General features: G+C 37.5%; 2 protein-coding genes across 6 annotated transcripts in view; one reads left to right on the forward strand and one right to left on the reverse strand.

Moving 5' to 3' along the window:
* The window catches only part of C2CD6 (C2 calcium dependent domain containing 6), a 134,135-nt gene that overhangs the window by 85,454 nt on the left and 22,222 nt on the right, over positions 1–26,459 (forward strand). For both annotated transcript variants that reach the window (XM_067740983.1, XM_067740984.1), the window contains exon 15: positions 67–125. In XM_067740983.1, coding sequence (XP_067597084.1) covers positions 67–125 — 59 coding nt within the window. The remainder of the gene's footprint in view (positions 1–66; positions 126–26,459) is intronic.
* Positions 1–26,459, reverse strand: part of STRADB (STE20 related adaptor beta) — a 94,016-nt gene that overhangs the window by 14,301 nt on the left and 53,256 nt on the right. The window lies entirely within an intron of this gene.

Below are 26,459 nucleotides of genomic sequence, written 5' to 3' on the forward strand. Positions count from 1 at the left end.
GAAGAACATGCTTGTCAAATGCCACAAGTGCTAACTTAATTATATCATTTTTTCATTCTTTTTCAGATGAGTTAATACAAGATAAGGCCTATGGACAGAAAAATACAAATAGAAAAAGAAAATCAGTAAGTAGATATATCCTTTAAAAACCATTGTTAACATTTTACATTGTTTTGAATTAATTTTTACTGAATATTCTGTCATCAAGAAAGCACATACTTTATTGAGAATTTATTATAAGTAAATTTTATTTATATTATTAATCATAGTTTATTATAAAGCAATATAAATATAACATTAACTTCAGCAGGTTATAGTATTTAATTCTTCTGCCTCTCCCAAAATGGCTGTTGTTTAATGGGCAACTCACAATAGCACCAGGAAAGCATAGACTATCTTTGCCCAGCTGTTGTGACATGAACAATTTTACAGAAGCCATTCTCCTCATCCCAATTTTCCATTAATACTTGAAATGAACTATACTGGATTCCTTTTTTTACACCTTGAGAATTTTCAGTTGTTCAAGATTCGGCTGTCTAAATGCCATGCCAGGCTAACAGCAGTACTTCACAAATGGAACAAGGGTTGTGTGGCTTGGGATGAGGATTGGGCAAGAAAGAAACACTGAGATGAAAGGCGAGAAGAGAAAGGAAAACTTGGTCTACTTCATATTTTGCACTCAGTAGGTATGAACCATGCTCACACAGGGGAGAAGATTCTAAGCCCTTAAAGAATTGTCAGTACTTTTCCTCATAATTTTTAATGACTGACTCCTTAATCCAAGACATTGGAACCCCCATGCTAATACTATTTTGTAGGGAGTAGAATTTGATATAAGAGTGTCTTGGACTACACGCAGAAGGGTTTAGTCACTTTAAAGACAGAAATCCCAATTGTCCAGGACATTACTGATCCTAATATTCAATCCAGTTGTCCCAATAAGCCATTAAAATGTCCTGGAAATTTTAATATTTTGCTATTCAAACTACTTCTTCCAGGCTTATTCATCTAAAAATAGCACAAAAATCCCATCTGATTACTGGCCTAAAATTTATTTAGGAAAAGAGTGGTATAAATCTACCAGGCATTATACTTTTATAGAAAGAGTACAAGATTTTGAGTCAGAAGACTTGAATTCTGGCACCAGTCCCTTCACTATTAGCTGGAGGTTAAATGGGAACAAACCTAGTTGAATGAATCTGAGGTGGATTTTCAGTAGATGAAGCAACCCTCACACAATTTTTCACCTTCCATTTTATTCTTCCATTTATTATCGCAGCCCTAGCAACCATCCATCTTCTATTTCTTCACGAAACAGGCTCTAATAACCCCACAGGAATCTATCTGACATAGATAAAATTCCGTTTCATCCATATTATACAGTCAAAGATGTTTTAGGCACTTTACAACTAATCCTAGCATTACTAATACTAGAATTATTCTCACCCGACCTGCTAGGAGATCCAGACAACAATATTCCAGCAAATCCTCTCAACACACCACCCCATATTAAGCTAGAATGATATTTCCTATTCGCATATGCAATCCTACGATCAATTTCCAACAAACTAGGAGGTGTACTAGCCCTAATCTTCTCAATTTTAATTCTAGCATTCATTCCAATATTCCACACATCCAAACAACGAAGTATAACATTCTGACCTCTCAGCCAGTGCCTATTCTGAGTATTAGTAGCAGATCTACTAACATTAACATGAATTGGAGTACAACCCATAGAACACCCCTTCATTATTACCAGACAGCTAGCATCCATCTTATACTTCTTTTTAATTCTAGTGCTAATACCAGTAGTTAGCATTATTGAAAGTAATCTCCTAATATGAAGAGTCTTTGTAGTATATTTATTACCCTGGTCTTGTAAACTAGAAAAAGAGAATAATATATCTCCCCAGGACTCAAGGAAAAAGCTCAAGCTCCACCATCAGCACCCAAAGCTGAAACTCTACTTAAACTATTCCCTGATAATTGTTATGGGACATTTCCACAATCTTAAAGTACCATGTCAGTATTAAAATAACATTTTCCTCTCCCATAAATAGCTAATGTATTTCATGCATATGGTATATATCCACGTATATAAGTACATACATATTATATATATATAATATATGATATGTGTAATTGTGCATTATCTGCCCCATGCTTATAAGCATGTACATTATATTATTGATATTACATAGAACATAATGGTATTAATAGTACATAGTACATTAAGTCAGATCAATTCCAGTCAACATGCATATCATATCCAATAGATCACAAGCTTAATCAGCAAGCCACGTGAAACCATCAACCCACTTAGCATGTGTCTCTCTTCTCGCTCAGGGCCCATGATTTGTAGTGGTTTCTATTAATGAACTTTATCAGACATCTGGTTTTTACTTCAGGACCATCTCACCTAAAATCGCCCACCCTTACCCCTTAAATAAGACATCTCAGTGGGCTAATGACTAATCAGCCCATGCTCACACATAATTGTGGTTCATGTATTTGGTATTTTTTAATTTTTAAGGGGTGCTGTGACTCGGCTATGGCCATCTGAGGACTTAACAAAGTGAAATAAATTGTAGCTGGACTTAATTGAATATTATTAACCAGCATCATCAACCATAAGGTGTTATTCAGTCAATGGTTACAGGACATAAGGAAATTACACACATGTACATGTGCATGTACATGTACATAATTACATGCACATACACGTACACATTTATTAAATAGGTAAACGCCCTGCTTAACAAATCCCCTTACCCCCCACTAAGCCCTATGCTCCATATGCCTATGACACCCTACCAAACCCCAAAAACAAGGTAAGAAACATACAAATACATAGAATTTAATTAATCTATCCAACAAAACACAGACATTTCAATACTCAAGTAAAATAAATCCTAATCATACCAATAAATTATGTAGATATATACCACTTATATAGACAGACATCTCCCTAGATTTATCAGCCACTTTTATTAAAATTAAATTTTAAAATTCAACACTAAATCTAATATAAAATACACAAATTAATCATGTACACATTACCACATAATCATGCATACAAACTCAGCCTGTTAATGCAGTTAAGACTTAAAGCAAGGCACTGAAAATACCTAGATGAGTTTACTAACTCCATAAACACATAGGTTTGGTCCTAGCCTTTCTGTTAGTTTTTAATAAAATTACACATGCAAGCATCCACACCCCAGTTAGAATGCCCTGTAAATCATAAAGATTAAAAGGAGCAGGCATCAAGCACACTACAATAGTAGCTCATAATGCCTTGCTCAACCACACCCGCACAGGAAACAGCAGTGATAAAAATTAAGCCATAAATGCAACTTTGACTAAGTTATATTATCCAAGGTTGGAAAATTTCGTGCCAGCCACCGCGGTCATTTGATAAACCTAAATTAATAGAAAACCTGCATAAAGCATGTGACAGAATAAGTTTTCAAAAAGTTAAATTCTAACTAAGCCATAAAAAGCCATAGCTAAAATAAAAATAAACTACCAGTGACTTTAATATTTCCTGATTACATGACAGCTAAGACTCAAACTGGGATTAGATACCCCACTATGCTTAGCCCTAAACTCAAATAATTACAATGACAAAATTATTCACCAGAGTACTACTAGCAGCAGCTTAAAACTCAAAGAAGTTGGCAGTGTTTCATATCCCTCTAGAGGACCCTGTTCTATAATCAATAAACCTCACCAACCCTTGCTAATTCATCTATATACTACCATCTTCAGCAAACCCTAAAAAGGAACAACAGTAAGCATAATAATTATACATAAAAACGTTAGGTCAAGGTGTAACTTAGGGAGTGAGTAGAAATGGGCTACATTTTCTATTTCAAGAATATATTTCTTTTTTTTCAATTTTTTTTTTAATCTTTTGGCCACGCTGCACGGCATGTGGGATCTTAGTTCTCTGACCAGGGATCGAACCCGCAGCCCCTGCATTGGCAGCATAGAGTCTTAACCACTGGGCCACCAGGGAAGTCCCAAGAATATATTTCTTATTACACAAAAGTTTTTATGAAACTAAAAACCAAAGGAGGGGACTTCCCTGGTGGTCCAGTGGGTAAGACTCCATGCTCCCAATGCAGGGGTCCCGGGTTCGATCCCTGGTTGGGGAACTAGATCGCACACGCATGCCGCAACTAAGAAGTCTGCGTGCCGCACCTAAGAGCCCGCATGCTGCAACTAAAAGATCCCTCATGCCACAACTAAAGATCCTGCGTGCTGCAACTAAGATCTGGCACAGGCAAAATAAATAAATAAATATTTTTTTAAAAAAAGGAGCCTTTAGTAGTAAATTAAGAATAGAGTGGGGCTTCCCTGGTGGCGCAGTGGTTGAGTCCGCCTGCCGATGCAGGGGACACGGGTTCGTGCCCCGGTCCGGGAAGATCCCACATGCCGTGGAGCGGCTGGGCCCGTGAGCCATGGCCGCTGAGCCTGTGCGTCCAGAGCCTGTGCTCCGCAACAGGAGAGGCCACAACAGTGAGAGGCCCGCGTACGGAAAAAAAAAAAAAAAAAAAAAGAATAGAGTGCTTAATTGAATAAGGCTATGAAGCACACACACACCGCCCATCACCTTTCTCAAGTATTAAAATAATCCTCTATAATCTATTAACAAATACTAATCATATGAGAGGAGACAATTCATAACAAGGTAAGCATACTGGAAAGTGTGCTTGGACAAATCAAAGCATAGCTTAAATAAAGCACCTAGTTTACCACCCAGGAGATTTCATAATTTATGAATACTTTGAACTAACTGTAACCCAAACCTCCCACAATTTTAATTACCACAAGCAAATCAAATAAACCATTAACCTAATAGTTAAAGTATAGGAAATAGAAATTTTAAAATCTTTTGGCGCTATAGAGAAAGTACCGTAAAGGAATGATGAAAGAAGCATTAAAAGTAGTAAAAAGCAAAGCTTACCCCTTTTACCATTTGCATAATGATTTAACTAGTAAACATTTAACAAAAATAACTTAAATACCTTGAAACCAGACAAGCTATTTATGAACAGTTTATTAGAACAAACTCATCTATGTGGCAAAATATTGAGAAGATTTATAAGTAGAGGTGACAAGCCTAATGAGTCTGGTGATAGCTGGTTGTCCAGAAAAAGAATCTTAGTTCAACTTTAAAAATTACCTAAAAAAACTATAAATTGTAATGTATTTTTAAATGTTAATCGAAAAAAGTACAGCTTTTTAGAAGTAGGGTACAACCTTATCTAGAGAGTAAAAACAACACCATAGTTCACCTAAAGGCAGCCACCAATTAAGGAAGCGTTCAAGCTCAACAATATATTTACCTTAATAACAACTATAAGCAAATCAACTAGTTTAATACTGGACTAATTGTTAACCAATAGAAGCAATGACGTTAATATGAGTAACAAGAAATATTTCTCCCTGCATAAGCTTACATCAGTAACTGATACTGTACTGAAAATTAACAGTAAATAAATCTAAATCAACATTAAATTACTTATTATAATATACTGTTAACCCAATGCAGGCATGCAGTTAAGGAAAGATTTTAAGAAGTAAAAGGAACTTGGCAAACACAAACCCTGCCTGTTTACCAAAAACGTCACCTCTAGCATAACTAATAGTAGAGGCACAGCCTGCCCAGTGACATCTGTTAAATGGCCACGGTATCCTGACCATGCAAAGGTAGCATAATCAATTGTTCTCTAAATAAGGACGTGTATGAATGGCCACAGGAGGATTTCACTGTCTCTTACTTTTAATCAGTGAAGTTGACCTTCCCTTGAAGAGGCAGGAATAATAAAATAAGACGAGAAGACCCTATGGAGCTTTCATTTGTTAACACCCCAAAAAACCAAACTAAACCACCAAGGGATAACAAGTTTCATTATGGGTTAACAATTTTGGTTGGTGTGACCTCGGAGGACAAAAAAGCCTCCAAGTGATTAAAATCTAAACCAACTAGTCAAAATATCTTATCACTTATTGATCCAAAAATTGACCAATGGAACAAGTTACCCTAGGGATAACAGTGCAATCCTATTCTAGAGTTCATATCGACAATAGAGTTTACGACCTTGATGTTGGATCAGGACATCCCAATGGTGTAACCGCTATTAAAGTTTCGTTTTTTCAACAATTAAAGTTCTACATGATCTGAGTTCAGACCAGAGTAATCCACGTTGGTTTCTATCTATTATGTATTTCTCCCAGTATGAAAGGACAAGAGAAATAAGGTCTACTTTACAAAAGTGCCTTAAAATCAGTTAATGATATGATCTTAATTTATTTTATAAATGTACTACCCAAGAACAGGGTTTGTTAGGGTGGCAGAGCCTGGTAATTGCATAAAAGTTAAACCTTTATAAACAGAGGTTCAACTCTTCTCCCTAACAAAATGTTATAATTAACATCTGGATACTCATGGTCCCAATTCTAGCTGTGGCATTTCTCACATTAATTGAATGAAAAGTATTAGGTTACACGCAACTTTGAAAAGGACCAAACATCTTTGGACCATATGGCCTATTACAACCTGTTGCCAATGCAGTCAAACTATTCATTAAAGAACCACTACAACCAGCTACATCTTCCATCTCCATATTTATTCTTGCACCAATCCTAGCTCTAACCTTAGCCTTAATCATAAATCCCGCTACCTATACCTTACCCTCTCATCGACATAAATCTAGGAGTATAATTCATATTAGCTATGTCAAGCCTAGCCATCTATTCCATTCTATGATCTGGATAAGCTTCTAATTCAAAATATGCTCTAATTGGAGCCCTATGAGCAGTGACACAATTTCATATGAAGTAACACTAGCAATTATCCCTTTATCAGTCCTTTTAATAAATGGATCCTTTACCCTCTCAACTCTCATCACAACACAAGAACAATAATTTTTACATCATGACCTCTAGCCATAATATGATTTATTTCTACCCTAGCAGAAACTAATCGAACCCCTTTCGATCTAACAGAAGGAGAATTAGAACTTGTATCTGGCTTTAACATAGAATATGCAGCAGGCCCATTTGCTATATTTTTCCTAGCAGAATATGCCAACATCATCATAATAAATATTTTCACAACAATCCTATTTCTAGGAGCATTCCACGATCCCCATACACCAGAACTATACACAACCAGTTTTATTATCAAAACACTACTATTAACAATCTCCTTATGCATTCAAGCATCCTACCCATGATTCTGATACGATCAACTCATACATCTACTTTGAAAAATTATCTATCACTAACACTAGCCCTGTGTATATGACACGTTTCACTACCTATCATAACGTCAAGCATCCCTTCACAAACATAAGAAATATGTCTGATAAAAAAGTTACTTTGATAGAGTAAATAATAGAGGTTTAAATCCTGTTATTTCTAGAATTATAGGAATTGAACCTACCTCTTAAGAATTCAGAATTCTTCGTGCTACCACATTACACTATATTCTATAGTAAGGTCAGCTAAATAAGCTGTTGGGCCCATACCCTGAAAATGAAAATCCCATTATCCTTATCATTATCTTAATAACCATTATTTCAGGGACCATAATGAAATAACTAGTTCACACTGATTACTTATTTGAATTGGGTTTGAAATATATTAGCTATCATCCCTATTCTAATAAAAAAACTTTAACCCATGAGCCGTAGAAGCATCTACTAAATATTTCTTAACATAGGCCACCGCATCAATATTACTTATAATAGCTGTTGTCATTAACATACTGTATTGTGGTCAGTGAACCATTACAAAAATCTTTAATCCAACAGCATCAATAATCATTAAAATAGCTCTAGTCATAAAATTAGGACTATCCCCATTCCACTTTTGAGTACCTGAAGTCACACAGGCATTTCACTAAAAGCAGCCTTAATTCTATTAACATGACAAAAACATGCACCACTATCCGTATTATACCAAACTTCACCATCCATTAACCTAAACTTACGACTAATCATATCCACACTAGCAGTCATAATTGGAGGATGAGGCAGACTAAATCAAATGCAACTACGAAATGTCATAGCTTACTCATCAATCGCTCACATAGGCTGAATAACAGCTATCATATAATCCAACTCTAACAATCCTAAACCTACTAATTTACATTATAATAACACTCACTGGACTTCGCTAGTGGCACAGTGGTTAAGAATCCGCCTGCCAATGCAGGCAACATGGGTTCGAGCCCTGGTCTGGGAAGATCCCACATGCCGTGGAGCAACTAAGCCCATGTGCCACAACTACTGAACCTGTGCTCTAAAGCCCGTGAGCCACAACTGCTGAGCCCGCCCGCCACAACTACTGAAGCCCGCGTGGCTAGAGCCCGTGCTCTGCAACAAGATAAGCCACCGCAATGAGAAGCCCGTGCACCTCAACAAAGAGTAGCCCCCACTTGCTGCAACTAGAAAAAGCTCGCGTGCAGCAACGAAGACCCAATGCAGCCAAAAATAACTTAATTAAAAAAAATAACACTCACTATATTCACATTACTCATTCACAGCTCAGCCACCACTACATTTTCATTATCACACACAAGAAACAAAATACCCATCATTACAACTCTTATCCTCACCATTCTATTATCAATAGGAGGCATCCCACCACTATCAGGATTGAGTAATTATTCAAGAAATAACAACAACAAAAAAGAACATTATTTTACCCACACTAATAGCTATCACAGCACTGCTTAACCTATATTTCTCCATACAACTTACGTATTCTACATCACTAACCATATTACCATCAGTCAATAACATAAAAATAAAATGATCATTTGAATATATAAAACAAAAAACTTTTCTACCAATAATAACTGTAATATCTACATTACTTTTACCCCTTACACCAATCCTTTCAGTACTGGAATAGGAATTTAGGTTAATATAGATCAAGAGCCTTCAAAGCCCTAAGCAGGTATAATTTACTTAATTCCTGTATAATAAGGATTGCAAGACTCTATACTACATCAATTGAATGCAAATCAAACACTTTAGTTAAGCTAAATCGTCACGTGATTGGTGGGATTTCATTCCCACGAAATTTTAGTTAACAGCTAAATACCCTAGTCAGCTAGCTTCAATCTACTTCTCCCACCGTCAGGAAAAAAAAAAAGGCAGGAGAAGCCCCAGCAGAATTGAAGCTGCTTCTTTGAATTTGCAGTTCAGTATGTTTAATTCACCACAGGACTTGGCAAAAAGAGGACTCAACTTCTGTCCTTAGATATACAGTCTAATGCTTACTCAGCCATTTTACCTATGTTCATAAACCGCTGATGATTCTCAACCAATTATAAAGATAACGGCACCTTGTACTTATTATTTGGTGCTTGGGCTGGGATAGTGGGTACTTCCTTAAGCCTACTAATTTGTGCTGAATTACGTCAACCTGGAGCATTACTTGGGGATTATCAAATTTACAATGTAATTGTAACAACCCACACATTCGTAATAATTTTCTCCATAGTTATACCTATTATAATTGGAGGCTTCAGAAACTGGTTAGTTCCACTGATAATTGGAGCACCCAATATAACCTTCCCTCGTGTGAAAAACAGAAGCTTCTGATTACTTCCACCCTCTTTCTTACTCTTACTCGCATCCTCAGTGGTAGAAGCTGGTGCAGATACAGGCTGAACTGTATACTCACCTCTAGCCAGAAACTTAGCTCATGAGGAGCTTCAGTTGATCTTACCAGTTTTTTCTTATATTTAGCAGGTGTTTTTTCAATTCTAGATGCTATTCATTTTATTACCACAATTATTAACATAAACCACCCACTATATCTCAATACCAAACACCATTATTTGTGTGATCTGTCCTAATTACAGCTGTATTACTATTATTATCATTACTAGCAGCTGAAATTACCATACTAACGGACCAAAATCTAAATACAACCTTTTTCGACCCTGCAGGAGGAGGAGACCTGATTCTTTTATCAACACCTGTTCTGATTTTTTGGTTACCCTGAGGTTTATATTCTTATCTTACCTGGATTTGGAATAATCTCACATATTGTAACTTATTATTCAGGGAAAAAAAGAGCCTTTGAGGCATAGTATATGGGCATAGCATGAGCTATGACATCTATCGGCTTTTTACGGTTTATCATATGAGCCCATTATATGTTTACACATAGATGTTGATACACGAGAATATTTGACATCAGCTACTATAATTATCGTTATTTGTACAGGAGTAAAAGTATTTAGCTGACTGGCAACTCTTCACGGGGGTAATATCAAATGATCCCCTGCTATATTATGAGCCCTAGGCTTTACTTTCCTTTTTATAGCAGGTGGTTCAGCAGGAATCATTTTAGCCAACTCGTCCCTAGAAATCGTTCTTCACGATGTGTATTGTGTAGTTGCACATTTCCATTATGTACTATCAATAGGAGCAGTGTTCGCCATTACAGGAGGCTTCATACATTGATTCCCACTATTCACAGGCTACACACTTAACTCAGCATGAGCAAAAAGTCATTTCGTAATTATATTTGTAGGCGTAAATATAACTTTCTTCCCACAACACTTCCTTGGTCTATATGAAATACCATGATGATATTACTACTACTCTGATGCATACACAACATGAAATAGTATTTCATTAATAGGCTCATTCACTTCACTAACAGCAGTGATACTAATAATTTTTATAATCTTTATAATTTTTATAATTAATAATTTTTATAACCGAGAAGCATTTGCATCAAAACGAGAGGTCTCAATAGTAGAGCTAACCACTACAAACCTAGAATGATTACATGGATGTCCTCCACCATATCACACATTTGAAGAACCCACTTATGTTAAAGTAACTAAATAAGAAAGAAAGGAATCAAACCCTCTTTTACTGGTTTCAAGCCAATACCATTATGTCTTTCTCGTTAAGTGAGATATTAGTAAAATTTACATAACTTAGTCAAAGTTAAGTTATAGGTGAAAACCCTGTATAACTCTTTGGCACATCCTTTTCAACTTAGGCTTTCAAAATGCAACATCACCTATTATAGAAGAACTTCTACACTTCCATGATCACACATTAATAATCATATTTTTAATTAGCTCCTTAGTCCTATTTATTATTTCACTCATATTAACAACTAAGCTAAGACATACAAGCACAATAGATGCACAAGAAGTGGAAACAATTTGAACAATCTTACCAGCCATCATCCTAATTTTAATTCCCTTGCCATCACCATGAATTCTTTAAATGATAGACAAAATTAATAATCCCTCTCTGACTATAAAAACTATAGGACACCAATGATATTGAAGTTACGAATACACAGACTATGAAGACTTAAATTTCGACTCATATATGATTTGTACTTCAGATCTAAAACCAGGAGAGCTGCAATTATTAGAAGTAGATAACCAAGAAGTTCTACCCATAGAGATAACAATCCGAATATTAATTTCTTCCTAAGATGTTTTACACTCATGAGCTATTCCTTCATTAGGCCTAAAAACAGATGCCATTCCAGGACGCTTAAATCAGACAACCCTTATATCAACACCACCAGGCCTATATTATGGACAATGCTCAGAAATTTGTGGATCAAATCATAGCTTCATGCATGTCATCCTTGAATTCATTCCACTTAAATACTTCGAGAAATGATCTGCATCAATATTATAAATTCATTAAGCAGCTAATTAGCTTTAACCTTTTAAGTTAAAGACTGGGTGTTAAATCTACCCTTAATGATATGCCACAACTAGACACATCAACATGGTTTATTACTATTTTATCAATAATTCTAGTTCTATTCATTATATTCCAACTAAAAAGTTTTAAATATATTTATACTTCAAACCCAGAATTAAAATATACTAAAACACAAAAACAACTCACCCCTTGAGAAGCAAAATGAACGAAAATTTATTTGCCTCTTTCATTAACCCAACAATATTAGAACTTCCTGTTGTTGTATTAATCGTTATATTCCCAAGTATTTTATTCCCCACACCTAACCAACTAATCAACAACCGCATGATTTCTATTCAACAATGATTAGTCCAACTTACATTGAAATAAATAATAGCTATTCACAACCACAAAGGACAGACCTGAACACTAATGCTTATATCACTTATCCTATTTATTGGATCAACGAATTTACTAGGACTCTTACCACATTCATTTACACCCACTATACAACTCTCAATAAATTTAGGTATAGCAGTCGCTCTGTGAGCAGGAACTGTAATTACTGGTTTCTGCCATTAAACAAAAGCATCCTTAGCCTGTTTTTTACCACAAGGACCACCAGTTCCTCTTTATTCAGGCAATAGCCTTAGCTGTATAATTAACAGCTAACATTATAGCAGGACATCTATTAATTCATTTAATTAGGGGAACAACTCTAGCACTACTAAATATTAGTACCACCACAGCCCTCATTACATTTATTATCCTTGCTTTACTTACTATGCTCAAATTTGCTGTTGCCCTAACTCAAGCTTACGTATTCACCTTACTAGTAAGTCTTTACTTACGTGACAACACATAATGACCCACCAAACCCATATCACATAGTAAATGCCAGTCCCTGACCCCTTACAGGAGCTCTCTCAGCCCTTCTAATAACATCAGGCCTACTAATTTGATTTCACTTTAATTCAATAATATTATTATCATTAGGTCTATTAACTAATACCTTAACAGTATACCAATGATAACAAGATATTGTCCGAGAAAGCACTTTCCAAGGCCGCCATACACCAGTCGTTCAAAAATGACTTCAGTATGGAATAATCCTATTTATTATTTATTTCAGAAGTCTTCTTTTTTACTGGCTTTTTCTGAGCCTTCTATCACTCAAGTCTTGCTCCTACACCTGAATTAGGTGGATGTTGACCACCAACAGGTATCCGTCCTCTAAATCCACTAGAAGTGCCACACCTTAATGCCTCAGTGTGATTAGTTTCTGGAGTATCCATCATCTGAGCCTACCACAGCCTTATAGAAGGAAACTGTAAGCATATGCTCCAAGCTCTTTTTATTACAATTACCTTAGGTGTATACTTTACACTTCTACAGGCCTCAGAGTACTACAAAACACTTTTTACAATCTCAGACAGGGTATATGGCTCAATTTTCTTCATAGCTACAGGATTCCACGGTCTGCCTATAATTATTGGCTCTACTTTCCTAGTTGTCTGCTTCTTAGGCCAGTTAAAATTCCACTTCACTTACAATCATCACTTCAGCTTTGAAGACACTGCCTGATATTGACATTTTGTGGATGTAGTATGACTGTTCCTTTATGTATCTATTTATTGATGAGGATCTTATCCTTTTAGTATTAAATACTACATTGACTTCTTATCAATTTGGTATAATCTGAAAAGGAATAATAAATCTTATAAATGATACTAATTATAAGTATAGCACTAGCCTCACTACTTGTATTTACTGCATTCTGACTCCCTCAATTAAATATTTATACAGAAAAAACAAGTCCCTATGAGTGGGAGATTTGATCCCATAGGATCGGCATGCTTACCCTTTTCCATAAGTTTTTTCTTAGTAGCTATAACATTTCTTCTCTTTGACTTAGTGATTGACCTCCTTTTTACCTTTATCCTGAGCATCCCAAGCAAATAATCTAAAAACAATACTTGTTGTAGCGCTATTCCTAATCCTACTACTAACAACAAGCCTGGCTTATAAATGAACCCAAAAAGGACTAGAATGGACTGAATATGATAATTAGTTTAAGCTAAAATAAATAATTTTGACTCATTAGATTGTGATCAAGTTCATAATTATCAAATGCCTTTAGTATATATAAATATCATTATAGCATTTACAGTATCTCTTATGGGATTATTAATATATCGATCTCATGTAAGATCCTCACCCCTCACTACTATTCCTAGAAGGAGTAATATTATCACTATTTATTATAGTAACACTAATAATTTTAAATATACACTTCACCCTAGCTAGCATATATTATACCTACTATATAGCAGGCACCATGCTATAAATCATTAACAATGATATACTATAGATGGGTACCATATTGATAAGCTTTTTATGTTTATCATTTTATTTAATCCTTATAACAAAGTAGGCATTGTTATTTTATACATTTTGCAGATGAGGAAACTGAGGCTTAGTAAGATTAGATAAGGGAGTTGGAATTTGGACCTAAAATACATATGATCAACCACCTTCTCCTGCCCACCTGACCTTGAGTAACTAAAAATGTATTAGTGAATGTAGCTGACAGAAAGTGGGGAATTACAATACATCTATAACACTAGATGAGTGCACAGGGTACCTTGGAAGCATCCTGTGAAGACTGTACCTAACAGGACCTGGGGCAGGAGAGGGAGGGTAGGTATGGGTAGTGAAAGGCCTTTTTAACCAAAAAGTGTGATTCAGTGAGATATTCAGTTGGCCAAAAAGTTCATTCAGGTTTTTCTGAAACATCGTATGGAAAAACCCGAACGAACTTTTTGGCCAACCCAGTAATATATGTAAAATATTTACCAGTGCTTTGCCAACTTATATTGTGTTGGTTGAATTGAAATGAACCCTAATAGCATGACATTCCCAGGACCATTCAAGCAATTCATATTGTGAAAAGACCAATGAGCTAGAGAAATGAAGATTTTTATGTCTATTCCAACTCAAACTATTTTGACAAAGACAAATTTATCAAAAATATGCAGCCCTAAGGGTCTCCAAGGGACTCACTTAGAGACTCCTCAGTAAAGTACAAGCCATCCCCTAAATGACAGAGTACTAAGGTCTTTAATCATAGTTGTTCATCTTCTTTACCATAATGTACGCATCTTGAGAGCTAAGAGTTTGTGTGTCTTGTATTCCCAGTATCTAGAACAATGTCTGGAACCTAGACAATTGACAAATACTTTTTGAATGAGTACCTACTATGTGCCAGGTACTGTGGATACAAGAATGAAAAGAACGTAGCTGTCGACTTCAAAGACCTTATAGCCAGGTGGAGGAAAAAGACTTACTTGGAGTAAACCATTTTATTACAGTAACATAATTGGTATAAAGGAGATAAGTTTACAAAGTACAGTACGCATCAGCAAAGAGCACTGACAGATTAAGATGATCTGTCAGCTGGCTTAAGATTTGTCTTGACTTCATATTAACTGTGGCACCTTAGGTGATTTGTCACATTACCACCACAGCAATATCCTTTACAACTGATCATGTGACCATTGTCTTTACTAGATTGGGGCAAGGTATTTGTCCCACTCATCGTTCTATCTTCTGACACCTAACACGGTGGTACAAAGTAGTCAACTGATAGGTGTTGTGTTTTGTTTATGTTTAAACCATGTGGTTTTTTGGCTTATTCCGTTACCACTAATAGTTTCTGTCTACCAAGTGCTCTATGACTTTCCCCTAAAGGTGTTGGTAGTGTTAGGCAAATGCTCACAAGTATACTCTAAATATATTTTCCTACTCCCAGGGATACTACACTCCTCACTCCCTATAAGATCACCTGCAGCCAAGGCCAAAGGCCACCTGTGGACTTGGGGAACTGCATGTTATAACCCCTCAAGGATCTAGACTGAGGGCAGTCAAGACCTATATAGGGGGAGGGTTATTGAACTCAGCTAAAACCCTGAAAATGATAGGTATATTTCTTTGTTAGAAACACACACAGATATATACACACACACACACACAATTTATGTAATTGAAATACAAAATTTCACCACTTTAAAATATATGCAGAAGAAGAAAACAAAAGATAAATGGGGGATAAAGGAAAAAGATTTATCATAGCATTAGAGAGAGACATGGCAACTAATGAAAGGACAGCCTTCATATATACCAACATGGTATCAGTACAAGCAGAAAGTTGATCTTCTATCTCAAACCCCCATTCCCACCCCTGGGAAAAAAGGTAGTGCACTCTGATTTCCCCATGTGGTAGGACTGAACAGGCAGCCAATCTTCTATCTCTACCCAGGAGAAGAAGGTAATGCTCCAATTTTCCTGCTAGGATAGTGTTGTGGGGCTAAGCTGTGAGCTGATCTTTCATCCCCAGCCTGGTGAAAGAGGCAATGCTGTGATTCTCCCATCAGGGTCAAGTAGTCAGCTACACCCCTATCTGCACTTAGTTGCAATAAGATTTAATGAGGCTGTGCAGTGTGGTCCTAATCAGCATTAGACTTCATCCTCTTCACTGTCAGGAGGATCCAGTGGGGAACTGAGCCTCCACCCCACCTGGCGTCAATGAGGAAAAACTAGGTGGTGAGAGGCAGGCTACATGGCGCTTTGCTTCTCCCTTTTTACTCCTTGTTGTCAAGGGGCCTAGTGAAGAAATGACCTTACACCTACACTTGGAAGCAAGAGATGATTCAAGTAGCTGCCCCACTTTCACTGGAAAGATGCCAACTGGGCAGGGGGGGAGGTGTTCAATGTCCATCCCACCTGTTTGCAACAAGTTAGCGTGAGTCACTGCCCCATTTTTGCTGGGGTGGTGTCAGGGGAGCCTAATGGGATACCAAACATGCACACCCACCTGGCTGGCCCCATGCTACATCTCAACAGAGTGACTGCCTGCTAAAATAAATATTTCAAAAGATCCAGAGTCTTATAAGATCCAAAGTGTCCAGAATAAGATTGAAAATCACTTGTCATGGGCTTCCCTGGTGGCATACTGGGTAAGAATCCACCTGCCAATACAGGGGACACGGGTTTGAGCCCTTGTCCAGGAAGATCCCACATGCCGCAGAGCAACTAAGCCCATGCCCCACAGCTGCTGAGCCTGCACTCTAGAGCCCACAATCCACAACTACTGAAGCCCACGCACCTAGAGCCCTTGCTCCACAACAAGAGAAGCCACCGCAATGAGAAGCCCGCACACCGCAACAAAGAGTAGCCCCCACTCACCGCAACTAGAGAAAGCCCATGCACAGCAATGAGGACCCAACGCAGCCAAAATAAATAAATAAATTTATATATTTAAAAAAAAGAAAATCACTTGTCATACCAAGAACTAGGAAAACCACAACATCAATGAGAAAAGATAATGAACAGATGCCAACACCAAGATGAGTCAGATGTTGAAATGATCTAAAAGAAATTTAAATAACCACCATAAAAATGCTTCATCATCAGTCATAAATTCTCTTGAAACAAATGAAAAAACAAAAAATTATCAGCAGAGAAATACAAGTTATAAAAAAGACCAAATGGAAATTATATAATTGAAAAAGACAATAACGAAAATTAAAATCTCATTGATTGGGCTCAGTAGTGGAGTGGAAATGACAGAGGACAGAAGTAGTGAACTTGAAAAAATATCAGTAGAATTCACCCAATCTGAACAACAGAACGAAGATAGACTGAAAAAAAATAAACAGAATTTCTGGGATCTGTGGAACAGTAACAGAATAGTTAATATTCATATTATTAGAATCCCAGAAGTAGAGAGGGGAGGGAGGAGGAGGAGAAAGAGAAGAAGGAGAAGGAGAAATTATTCAAAGAAATAATGGCTGAAAACATCCCAACATTGGTGGAAAACATAAACCTATAGATTAAAGAAGCTGAGCAAAGCCCAAAGAGGATAAACCCAAAGAAATGCAAGGCATCATTACACTTCTAAAAATTAAAGAAAAAATTTCTTGAAAGCAGCCAGAGAGAAACAATGAAAACTGTAGGGAATAGAAACCTACCAGGGAATACCTATTTGAATGACAGTGATTTTCTCATTTAAAATAATGGAAGCCAGAGGATGTGGCACAATATTTTTCATGTATGAAAAGAAAAGAACTGGCAACTGTAAATTATATACCCAGCAAAAATTCAGAAGTAAAGGGGAAATAAAGACATTCTCAGACAAAGGAAAAGTAAGAGAATTTGTTTGTAGCAAACATACCCTTAATGAATGCCTAAAGGAAATTCTCTAAAAAGAAAGAAAATGATAACAGAAAAAGGATTGGAACTACAGAAAGAAAGAAACATCAGAATGGGCAAATATTGGAGACTATCCTAATTTTCAAGAGTTTTTAAATAATATGTGACGAGTGAAGCAAAGGTTATAACACCATCTGCTGTAATGTGAAATGTAAGTAGGGGAAATACTTAAGACAGACAATTATTTTTTAAAAGTAGGGAGGATTAAAGTGCCTAAATGGAAATAAGATGTCTATACTACACTCAAAGGGGTAAAATATCAATACCAGTACGTTGTAATAAGTTAAGTGAAGATATTATAATACCGAGCACAACCACTAAGAAAACTGTAAAAAACAATATACTGGGACTTCCCTGGTGGCGCAGTGGTTAAGAATCCACCTGCCAGATGACATGATACTATACATAGAGAATCCTAAAGATGCTACCAGAAAACTACTAGAGCTAATCAATGAATTTGGTAAAGTAGCAGGATACAAAATTAATGCACATTAATCTCTGGCATTCCTATACACTAATGATGAAAAATCTGAAAGTGAAATTAAGGAAACACTCCCATTTACCACTGCAACAAAAAAGAATAAAATATCTAGGAATAAACCTACCTAAGGAGACAAAAGACCTGTGTGCAGAAAATTATAAGACACTGATGAAAGATATTAAAGATGATACAAATAGATGGAGAGATATACCATGTTCTTGGATTGGAAGAATCAACATTGTGAAAATGACTCTACTACCCAAAGCAATCTACAGATTCAATGCAATCCCTATGAAACTACCACTGGCATTTTTCACAGAACTAGAACAAAAAGTTCACCATTTGTATGGAAACACAAAAGACCCTGAATAGCCAAAGCAATCTTGAGAAAGAAAAACGGAGCCAGAGGAATCAGGCTCCCTGACTTCAGACTATACTACAAAGCTACAGTAATCAAGACAGTATGGTACTGGCACAAAAACAGAAATCTAGATCAATGCAACATGATAGAAAGCCCAGAGATAAACCCACACACCTTATCTTTGATAAAGGTCACCTTATCTTTGATAAAGGAGGCAAGAATATACAGTGGAGAAAAAACAGGCTCTTCAATAAGTGGTGCTGGGAAAACCAGAGAGGTACATGTAAAAGTATGAAATTGGAACACTCCCTAACACCATACACAAAAATAAACTCAAAATGGATTAAACACCTAAATGTAAGGCCAGACACTGTCAAACTCTTAGAGGAAAACATAGGCAGAACACTCAATGACATAAATCACAGCAAGATCCTTTTTGATCCACCTCCTAGAGAAATGGAAATAAAAATAAAACATAAACAAATGGGACCTAATGAAACTTAAAAGCTTTTGCACAGCAAAGGAAACCATAAACAAGACGAAAAGACAACCCTCAGAATGGAGGAAAATATTTGCAAGTGAAGCAACTGACAAAGGATTCATCTCCAAAATGTACAAGCAGCTCATGCAGCCCAACATCAAAAAAACAACCCAATCCAAAAATGGGCAGAAGACCTAAATAGACATTTCTCAAAGAAGATATACAGATTGCCAACAAACACATGAAAGAATGCTCAACATCATTAATCATTAGAGAAATGCAAATCAAAACTACAACGAGGGGCTTCCCTGGTGGCGCAGTGGTTGAGAGTCCGCCTGCCGATGCAGGGGACACGGGTTCGTGCCCCGGTCCAGGAAAATCCCACATGCCGCAGATCGGCTGGGCCCGTGAGCCATGGCTGCTGAGCCTGCGCGTCCGGAGCCTGTGCTCCACAGCGGGAGAGGCCACAACAGTGAGAGGCCCGCGCACCACAAAAAAAAAAAAACAAAAAAAAAAAACCTACAATGAGATATCATCTCACACCAGTCAGAATGGCCATCATCAAAAAATCTACAAACAATAAATGCTGGAGAGGGTGTGGAGAAAAGGGAACCCTCTTGCACTGTTGGTGGGAATGTAAACTGATATAGCCACTATGGAGAGCAGTATGGAGGTTCCTTAAAAAACTAAAAATAGAACTACCATACGACCCAACAATCCCACTACTGGGCATATACCCTTTGAAAGCCATAATTCAAAAAGAGTCGTGTACCAAAATGTTCATTGCAGCTCTATTTACAATAGCCAGGACATGGAAATAACCTAAGTGTCCATCAGCAGATGAATGGATAAAGAAGATGTGGCACATATATACAATGGAATATTAGTCATAAAAAGAAACGAAATTGAGTTATTTGTAGTGAGGTGGATGGACCTAGAGTTTGTCATACAGAGTGAAGTAAGTCAGAAAGAGAAAGACAAATACCGTATGCTAACATATATATGGAATTTAAGAAAAAAAAATGTCATGAAGAACCTAGGGGTAAGACAGGAATAAAGACACAGACCTACTAGGGAATGGACTTGAAGATATGGGGATGGGGAAGGGTAAGCTGTGACAAAGTGAGAGCGTGGCATGGACATATATACACTACCAAACGTAAAATAGATAGCTAGTGGGAAGCAGACGCATAGCACAGGGAGATCAGCTCGGTGCTTTGTGACCACCTAGAGGGGTGGGATAGGGAGGGTGGAAGGGAGGGAGACACACAAGAGGGAAGAGATATGGGAACATATGTATATGTATAACTGATTCACTTTGTTATAAATCTAACTATAAATATAAATCTAACTATAAATCTATACTATAAATATCTATAAATATCTATAAATATCTATAAATATCTATAAATCTATAAATATAAATCTAACTATAAAACTATAAATCTATAAATCTAACTATAAAACTAACACACCATTGTAAAGCAATTATACTCCAATAAAGATGTTAAAAAAAGAAAAAAAAAGAATCTGCCTGCCAATGCAGGGGACACAGGTTTGATCTCTGGTCCGGGAAGATCCCACATGCCACGAAGCAACTAAGCCCGTGCGCCACAACTACTGAAGCCTCTGCACTTAGAGCCCATGCTCTGCAACAAGAGAAGCCACCTCAATGAGAAGCCCCCGCACCGCAACGAAGAATAGCCCCTGCTCACTGCAGCTAGAGAAAGGCTGCGCATGGCAACGAAGACCCAACACAGCCATAAATAAATAAATAAGTAAACCAAAAAACCCCAAAACAATGTACTGAAAAACTATAAACCAATGTGGAATCCTAAAAAATATTCAAACAACCCACAGGAAGGTAAGGAAAGAGAAAATAAGGAATGAGAAATAGAGAAAACAAACAGAAAATAAATAACAAAATGGCAGACTTAAGTCCCAACATGTCATTGATAACTGATATGGAAATTTAGTAAATGATAAGTGGTCTAAATACACCATTTAAAAGACACAGTTGAGAGAGAGCAACTAAGATGGCAGAATAGAAGGGCCCAAAGTTCACCTCCTCTCATGAGCACACCAAAGTCACAACAATCTGCAGAATAACCATCGTTGAAGAAGACTGGGGACTTCTCTTGTGGTCCAGTGGTTAAGACTCCACACTCGCAACGCAGGGGACCCAGGTTTGATCCCTGGTCAGGGAACTAGATCCCACATGCCGCAACTAAGAGCCTGCATGCTGCAACTAAAAGATCCTGAATCCCACAATTAAAGATCCCACATGCCTCAGCGCAGAACCTGTATGCCGCAACTAAGACCTGGCACAGCTAATTAATTAATTAATTAAAAGAAAAAATTAAAACCTACCAGAAAAGACCCTCTACAGCTAAAGACATAAAGATGGAACCACAATGAGACTGGTAGGAGAGGCGGACTCTAGATATAATCAAACCCCATACCCTCCAGGTAGGTGACCCACAAACTGGAGATAATTATATTACAGAGGTTCTCCCACAGGAGAGTTCTGAGCCCATGTTAGGACCCCCAGCCCAGGGGTTTGGCACCAGGGAGAGGAGCTCCCAGAGCATTTGGCTTTGAAGGCCAGTGGGGCTTGATTGCAGGAGCTCCACAGGATTAGGGGGAATAGAGACTGCCCTCTTAAAGGGTGCACACAAAATCTCACATGCACTGAGAACAAGGGCAAAAACAGTAGTATGAGAGGAGCCTGAGCCAGACCTACCTGCTGGTCTTAGAGGTCTTCTGGGGAGGCAGGGAGCAGCTGTGGACCACCATGGGGATATAGACACTGGTGGTCAATATATCAGGGGGCATTCATTTGCATGAGTTCTGGAGACAGACATTTTGGCACCAAGACCTGCCCTGGCCAACAGCCTGCAGGCTCCAGTGCTGTGATGCCTCAGGCTAAACAACAAACACAGCCCCACCCATCAGCAAACAGGCTGCCTAAAGACTTCCTAAACCCAAAACTGCCTCTACATATGCCCTGAGACATGACCCTACCCACTGGAGGACCAAGACCCAGCCCCACCCACCAGGGAGCAGTCACCAACCCCTCCCAGCAGGAAACCTGCACAAGTCTCTAGAAAAGCCTCACCCACCAGGAGGCATACACTAGGAGCAAGAAAACTACAGGCCTGCAGACGGAGTCCACAAACTCAGTCTGGACACTGCCCGGGGACCAGCTGGCCCCTGGCCTTTGGGTAACGAGAGAGGAGTTCACTGCTGGGACACATAGGACATCCCCTACAGAGGGCCACTTCTCCAAGGTTGAGAAACATAACCAACCTACCACATACATAAAAATACAAATAGCAGTTTACACAAAGGAATATATTTCAGATGAAGGAACAAGATAAAACCCCAGAATAAGAACTAAGTGACATGGAGATAGGCAATCTAACCAAAATAGAGTTCAGAGTAATGATCATAAAGATGATTAAAGAACTTGGGAGGAGAATGGATGCACAGAGCGAGAAATTAGAAGTTTTTAACAAAGAATTAGGAAATATAAAGAACAACCAAACAGAGTTGAAGAATACAATAACTGAAAGGAAAATACACTAAAATTAATCAATAGTACACTAAATGAGGCAGAAGAACAGATCAGTGAGCTGGAAGACAGAGTAGTGGAAATCACTGCTGCCAAACAGAAGAAAGAAAAAAGAATAAAAAGAAATGAGGACAGTTTAAGACAACAGTTCTGGGACGACATCAAGCACACTAATATTTGCATTAGAGGGTTCCCAGAAGGAGAAGAGAGAAAGAAAGGGCCTGAGAAAATATTTGAAGAGGTATTACCTGAAAACTTCCCTAACCTGAGGAAGGAAACAGTCACCCAAATCCAGGAAGTGGGTAAGAGTTCCATACAGGATAAACCCAAGAAGGAACACACCAAGACACTATTAATCAAACTGACAAAAAATAAAGACAAAGGTAAAATATTAAAAGCAACAAGGGAAAAGCAACAAATAATATACAAGGGAATCCCCATATGGTTATCAGCTGATTTTTCAGCAGAAACTGCAGGCCAGAAGGGAGTGGCACAATGTATTTAAAGTGATGAAAGGGAAGAACCTACAACCAAGAATACTCTAACCAGCAAGGCTCTCGTTCAGGTTTGACAGAGGAGTTTAAAGCTTTACACACAAGCAAAAGCTAAGAGAATTCGGCACCACCAAACCAGCTTTACAACAAATGCTAAAGGAAATTCTCTAGGCAGAAAATAAAAGGACACAACTCGAAACAAGAAAATTACAAATGGGAAAGCTCACTGGTAAAGGCAAACATGCAATAAAGGTAGGAAATGATCCATACACAAATATGCTATCAAAACCAGCAATCATGAGAAGAGGAGAGTACAAGTGTAGGATATTGGAAATGCATTTGAAATTAAGAGGCCAGCAACTTAAAACAATCTTGGATATATACAGACTGTTATACCAAAACCTTATGGTAATTGCAAACCAAAAATCTACAATAGATACACACAAAAGAAATAGCAATCCAAACACAACTCTAAAGATAGTCATCAAATGACAAGAGAAGAGAACAGAAGAGGAAGGGAAGAAAAAAGACCTACAAAAACAAATCCTAAACAATTAACAAAATGGCAATAAGAATATACATATCAATAATTACCTTAAATGTAAATGGATTAAATGCTCCAACCAAAATATATAGACTGGCTGAATGGATACAAAAATAAGACCCATATATATGCTGTCTACAAGAGACCCACTTATGTGGTAGATATATACAATGGAATATTACTCAGCCATTAAAAAAAGAATGAAATAATGCCATTTGCAGCAACATGGATGGACCTAGAGATTATCATACTACGTAAGTCAGACAGCAAAAGAGAACTATCATATGATATCACTTATATGTGGAATCTAAAAAGATGATACAAATGAACTTATTTACAAAACAGAAACAGACTCACAGATATAGAAAACAAATTTATGGTTACCATAGCGGAAAGCTGGAGGAGGGATAAATTAGGAGATTGGGATTAACATATACACACTACTATATATAAAGTAGATAATCAAAAAGGACTACTGTACAGCACAGGGAATTCTACTCAATTTTTTTTTTTTTTTTTTTGCGGAACGCGGGCCTCTCACTGTTGTGGCCTCTCCCGTTGCGGAGCACAGGCTCCGGACGTGCAGGCTCAGCGGCCATGGCTCACAGGCCCGGCCGCTCCGCGGCATGTGGATCTTCCTCGACCAGGGCATGAACCCATGTCCCCTGCATTGGCAGGTGGACTCTCAACCACTGCACCACCAGGGAAGCCCTCAATATTCTTTAATAAGCTATATGGGAAAAGAATCTGAAAAAGAATGGATATATGTATATGTATAACTAAATCACTTTGCTATACACCTGAAATTAACACAACATTGTAAATCAACTACACCCCCATTAAAAAATAAAAATTAAATTAAAAAAATAAAAAATAGGGAATTCCCTGGCAGTCTGGTGGTTAGGACTCACTGCTGTCACTGCCAGGGCCCCAGGTTCAGTCCCAAAGTTAGTAGAAGGAAAGAAATCATAAAGATCAGAGCATAAATAACTGAAATAGAGATGAAGAAAACAATAGAAAAGATCAATGAAACTAAAAGCTGGTTCTTTGAAAAGATAAATTGATAAACCTTTAGCCAGACTCATCAAGAAATAAAGGGAGAGGGCTCAAATCAATAAAATTAGAAATGAAAAAGGAGAAGTTACAATGAACACCACAGAAATACAAAGGATCATAAGAGACTACTATAAGCACCTAAATGCCAATAAAATGGACAACCTGGAAGAAATGGACAAATTCTTAGAAACATACAGTCTCGCAAGACTGAATCGGGAAGAAATAGAAAATTTGGACAGACTGATCACAAGTACTGAAATTGAAACTGTGATTTAAAAACTCCCCAAAAGGGGCTTCCTTGGTGGCACAGTGGTTGAGAGTCCATCTGCTGATGCAGGGGACACGGGTTCGTGTCCCAGTCTGGGAAGATCCCATGTGCCGCGGAGCGGCTGGGCCCGTGAGCCATGGCCGCTGAGCCTGTGCGTCCGGAGTCTGTGCTCCGCAACGGGAGAGGCCACAACAGTGAGAGGCCCACGTACGGCAAAACAAAAAAACCTTAAAAACTCCCCCAAAACAAAAGTCCAGAAGTAGATGGCTTCACAGGCGAATTCTATCAAACATTTAGAGAAGAGTTGATACCTATCCTTCTCAAACTACTCCCAAAAAATTGCAGAGGAAGGAATACTTCTGAACTCATTTTATGAGGCCACCATCGTCCTGATACCAAAACCAAAGATATTAAAAAAAAATTATAGGCCAATATTACTGATTAACATAGATGCAAAAATCCTCAACAAAATACAAGCAAACCAAATCCAACAATACATTAGAAGAATCATGCGCCATGATCAAGTGGGATTTATCCCAGGGATGCAAGGATTTTTCAATATCTACAAATCAATCAGTGTGATACACCACATCAACATATTGAAGGAAAAGTCCGTATGATCATCTCAATAGATGCAGAAAAAGCTTTTGACAAATTTCAACACCCATTTATGATAAAAACTCTCCAGAAAGTGGGCATAGAGGGAACATACCTCAACATAATAAAGGCCATATATGACAGATCCACAGCCAACATCATTCTTAACAATGAAAAGCTGAAAGCATTTCCTCTAAGATTAGGAACAAGACAGGGATGTCTACTCTTGCCAGTTTTATTCAACATAGCTTTGAAAGTCCTAGTCACAGGAATCAGAGAAGAAAAAGAAATAAAAAGAATCCAAATTGAAAAAGAAGAAGTAAAACTGTCACTGTTTCCAGGTCACATGATACTATACATAGAAAATCCTAAAGATGCTACCAGAAAACTACTAGAGCTCATCAATGAATATGGTAAAGTTGCTGGATACAAAATTAATATACAGAAATCTGTTGCATTTCTATACACTAACAATGAAAGATCAGAAAAAGATATTAAGGAAACAATCCCATTTACCATCACATCAAAACGAATAACATGCCTAGGAATAAACCTCCCTAAGGAGGTAAAAGATCTGTCTCTGAAAACTATAAGATACTGATGAAAGAAATTGAAG

Source organism: Pseudorca crassidens, chromosome 6 (genome assembly GCF_039906515.1).
Source record: "Pseudorca crassidens isolate mPseCra1 chromosome 6, mPseCra1.hap1, whole genome shotgun sequence".
Classification (NCBI taxonomy): domain Eukaryota; kingdom Metazoa; phylum Chordata; class Mammalia; order Artiodactyla; family Delphinidae; genus Pseudorca; species Pseudorca crassidens.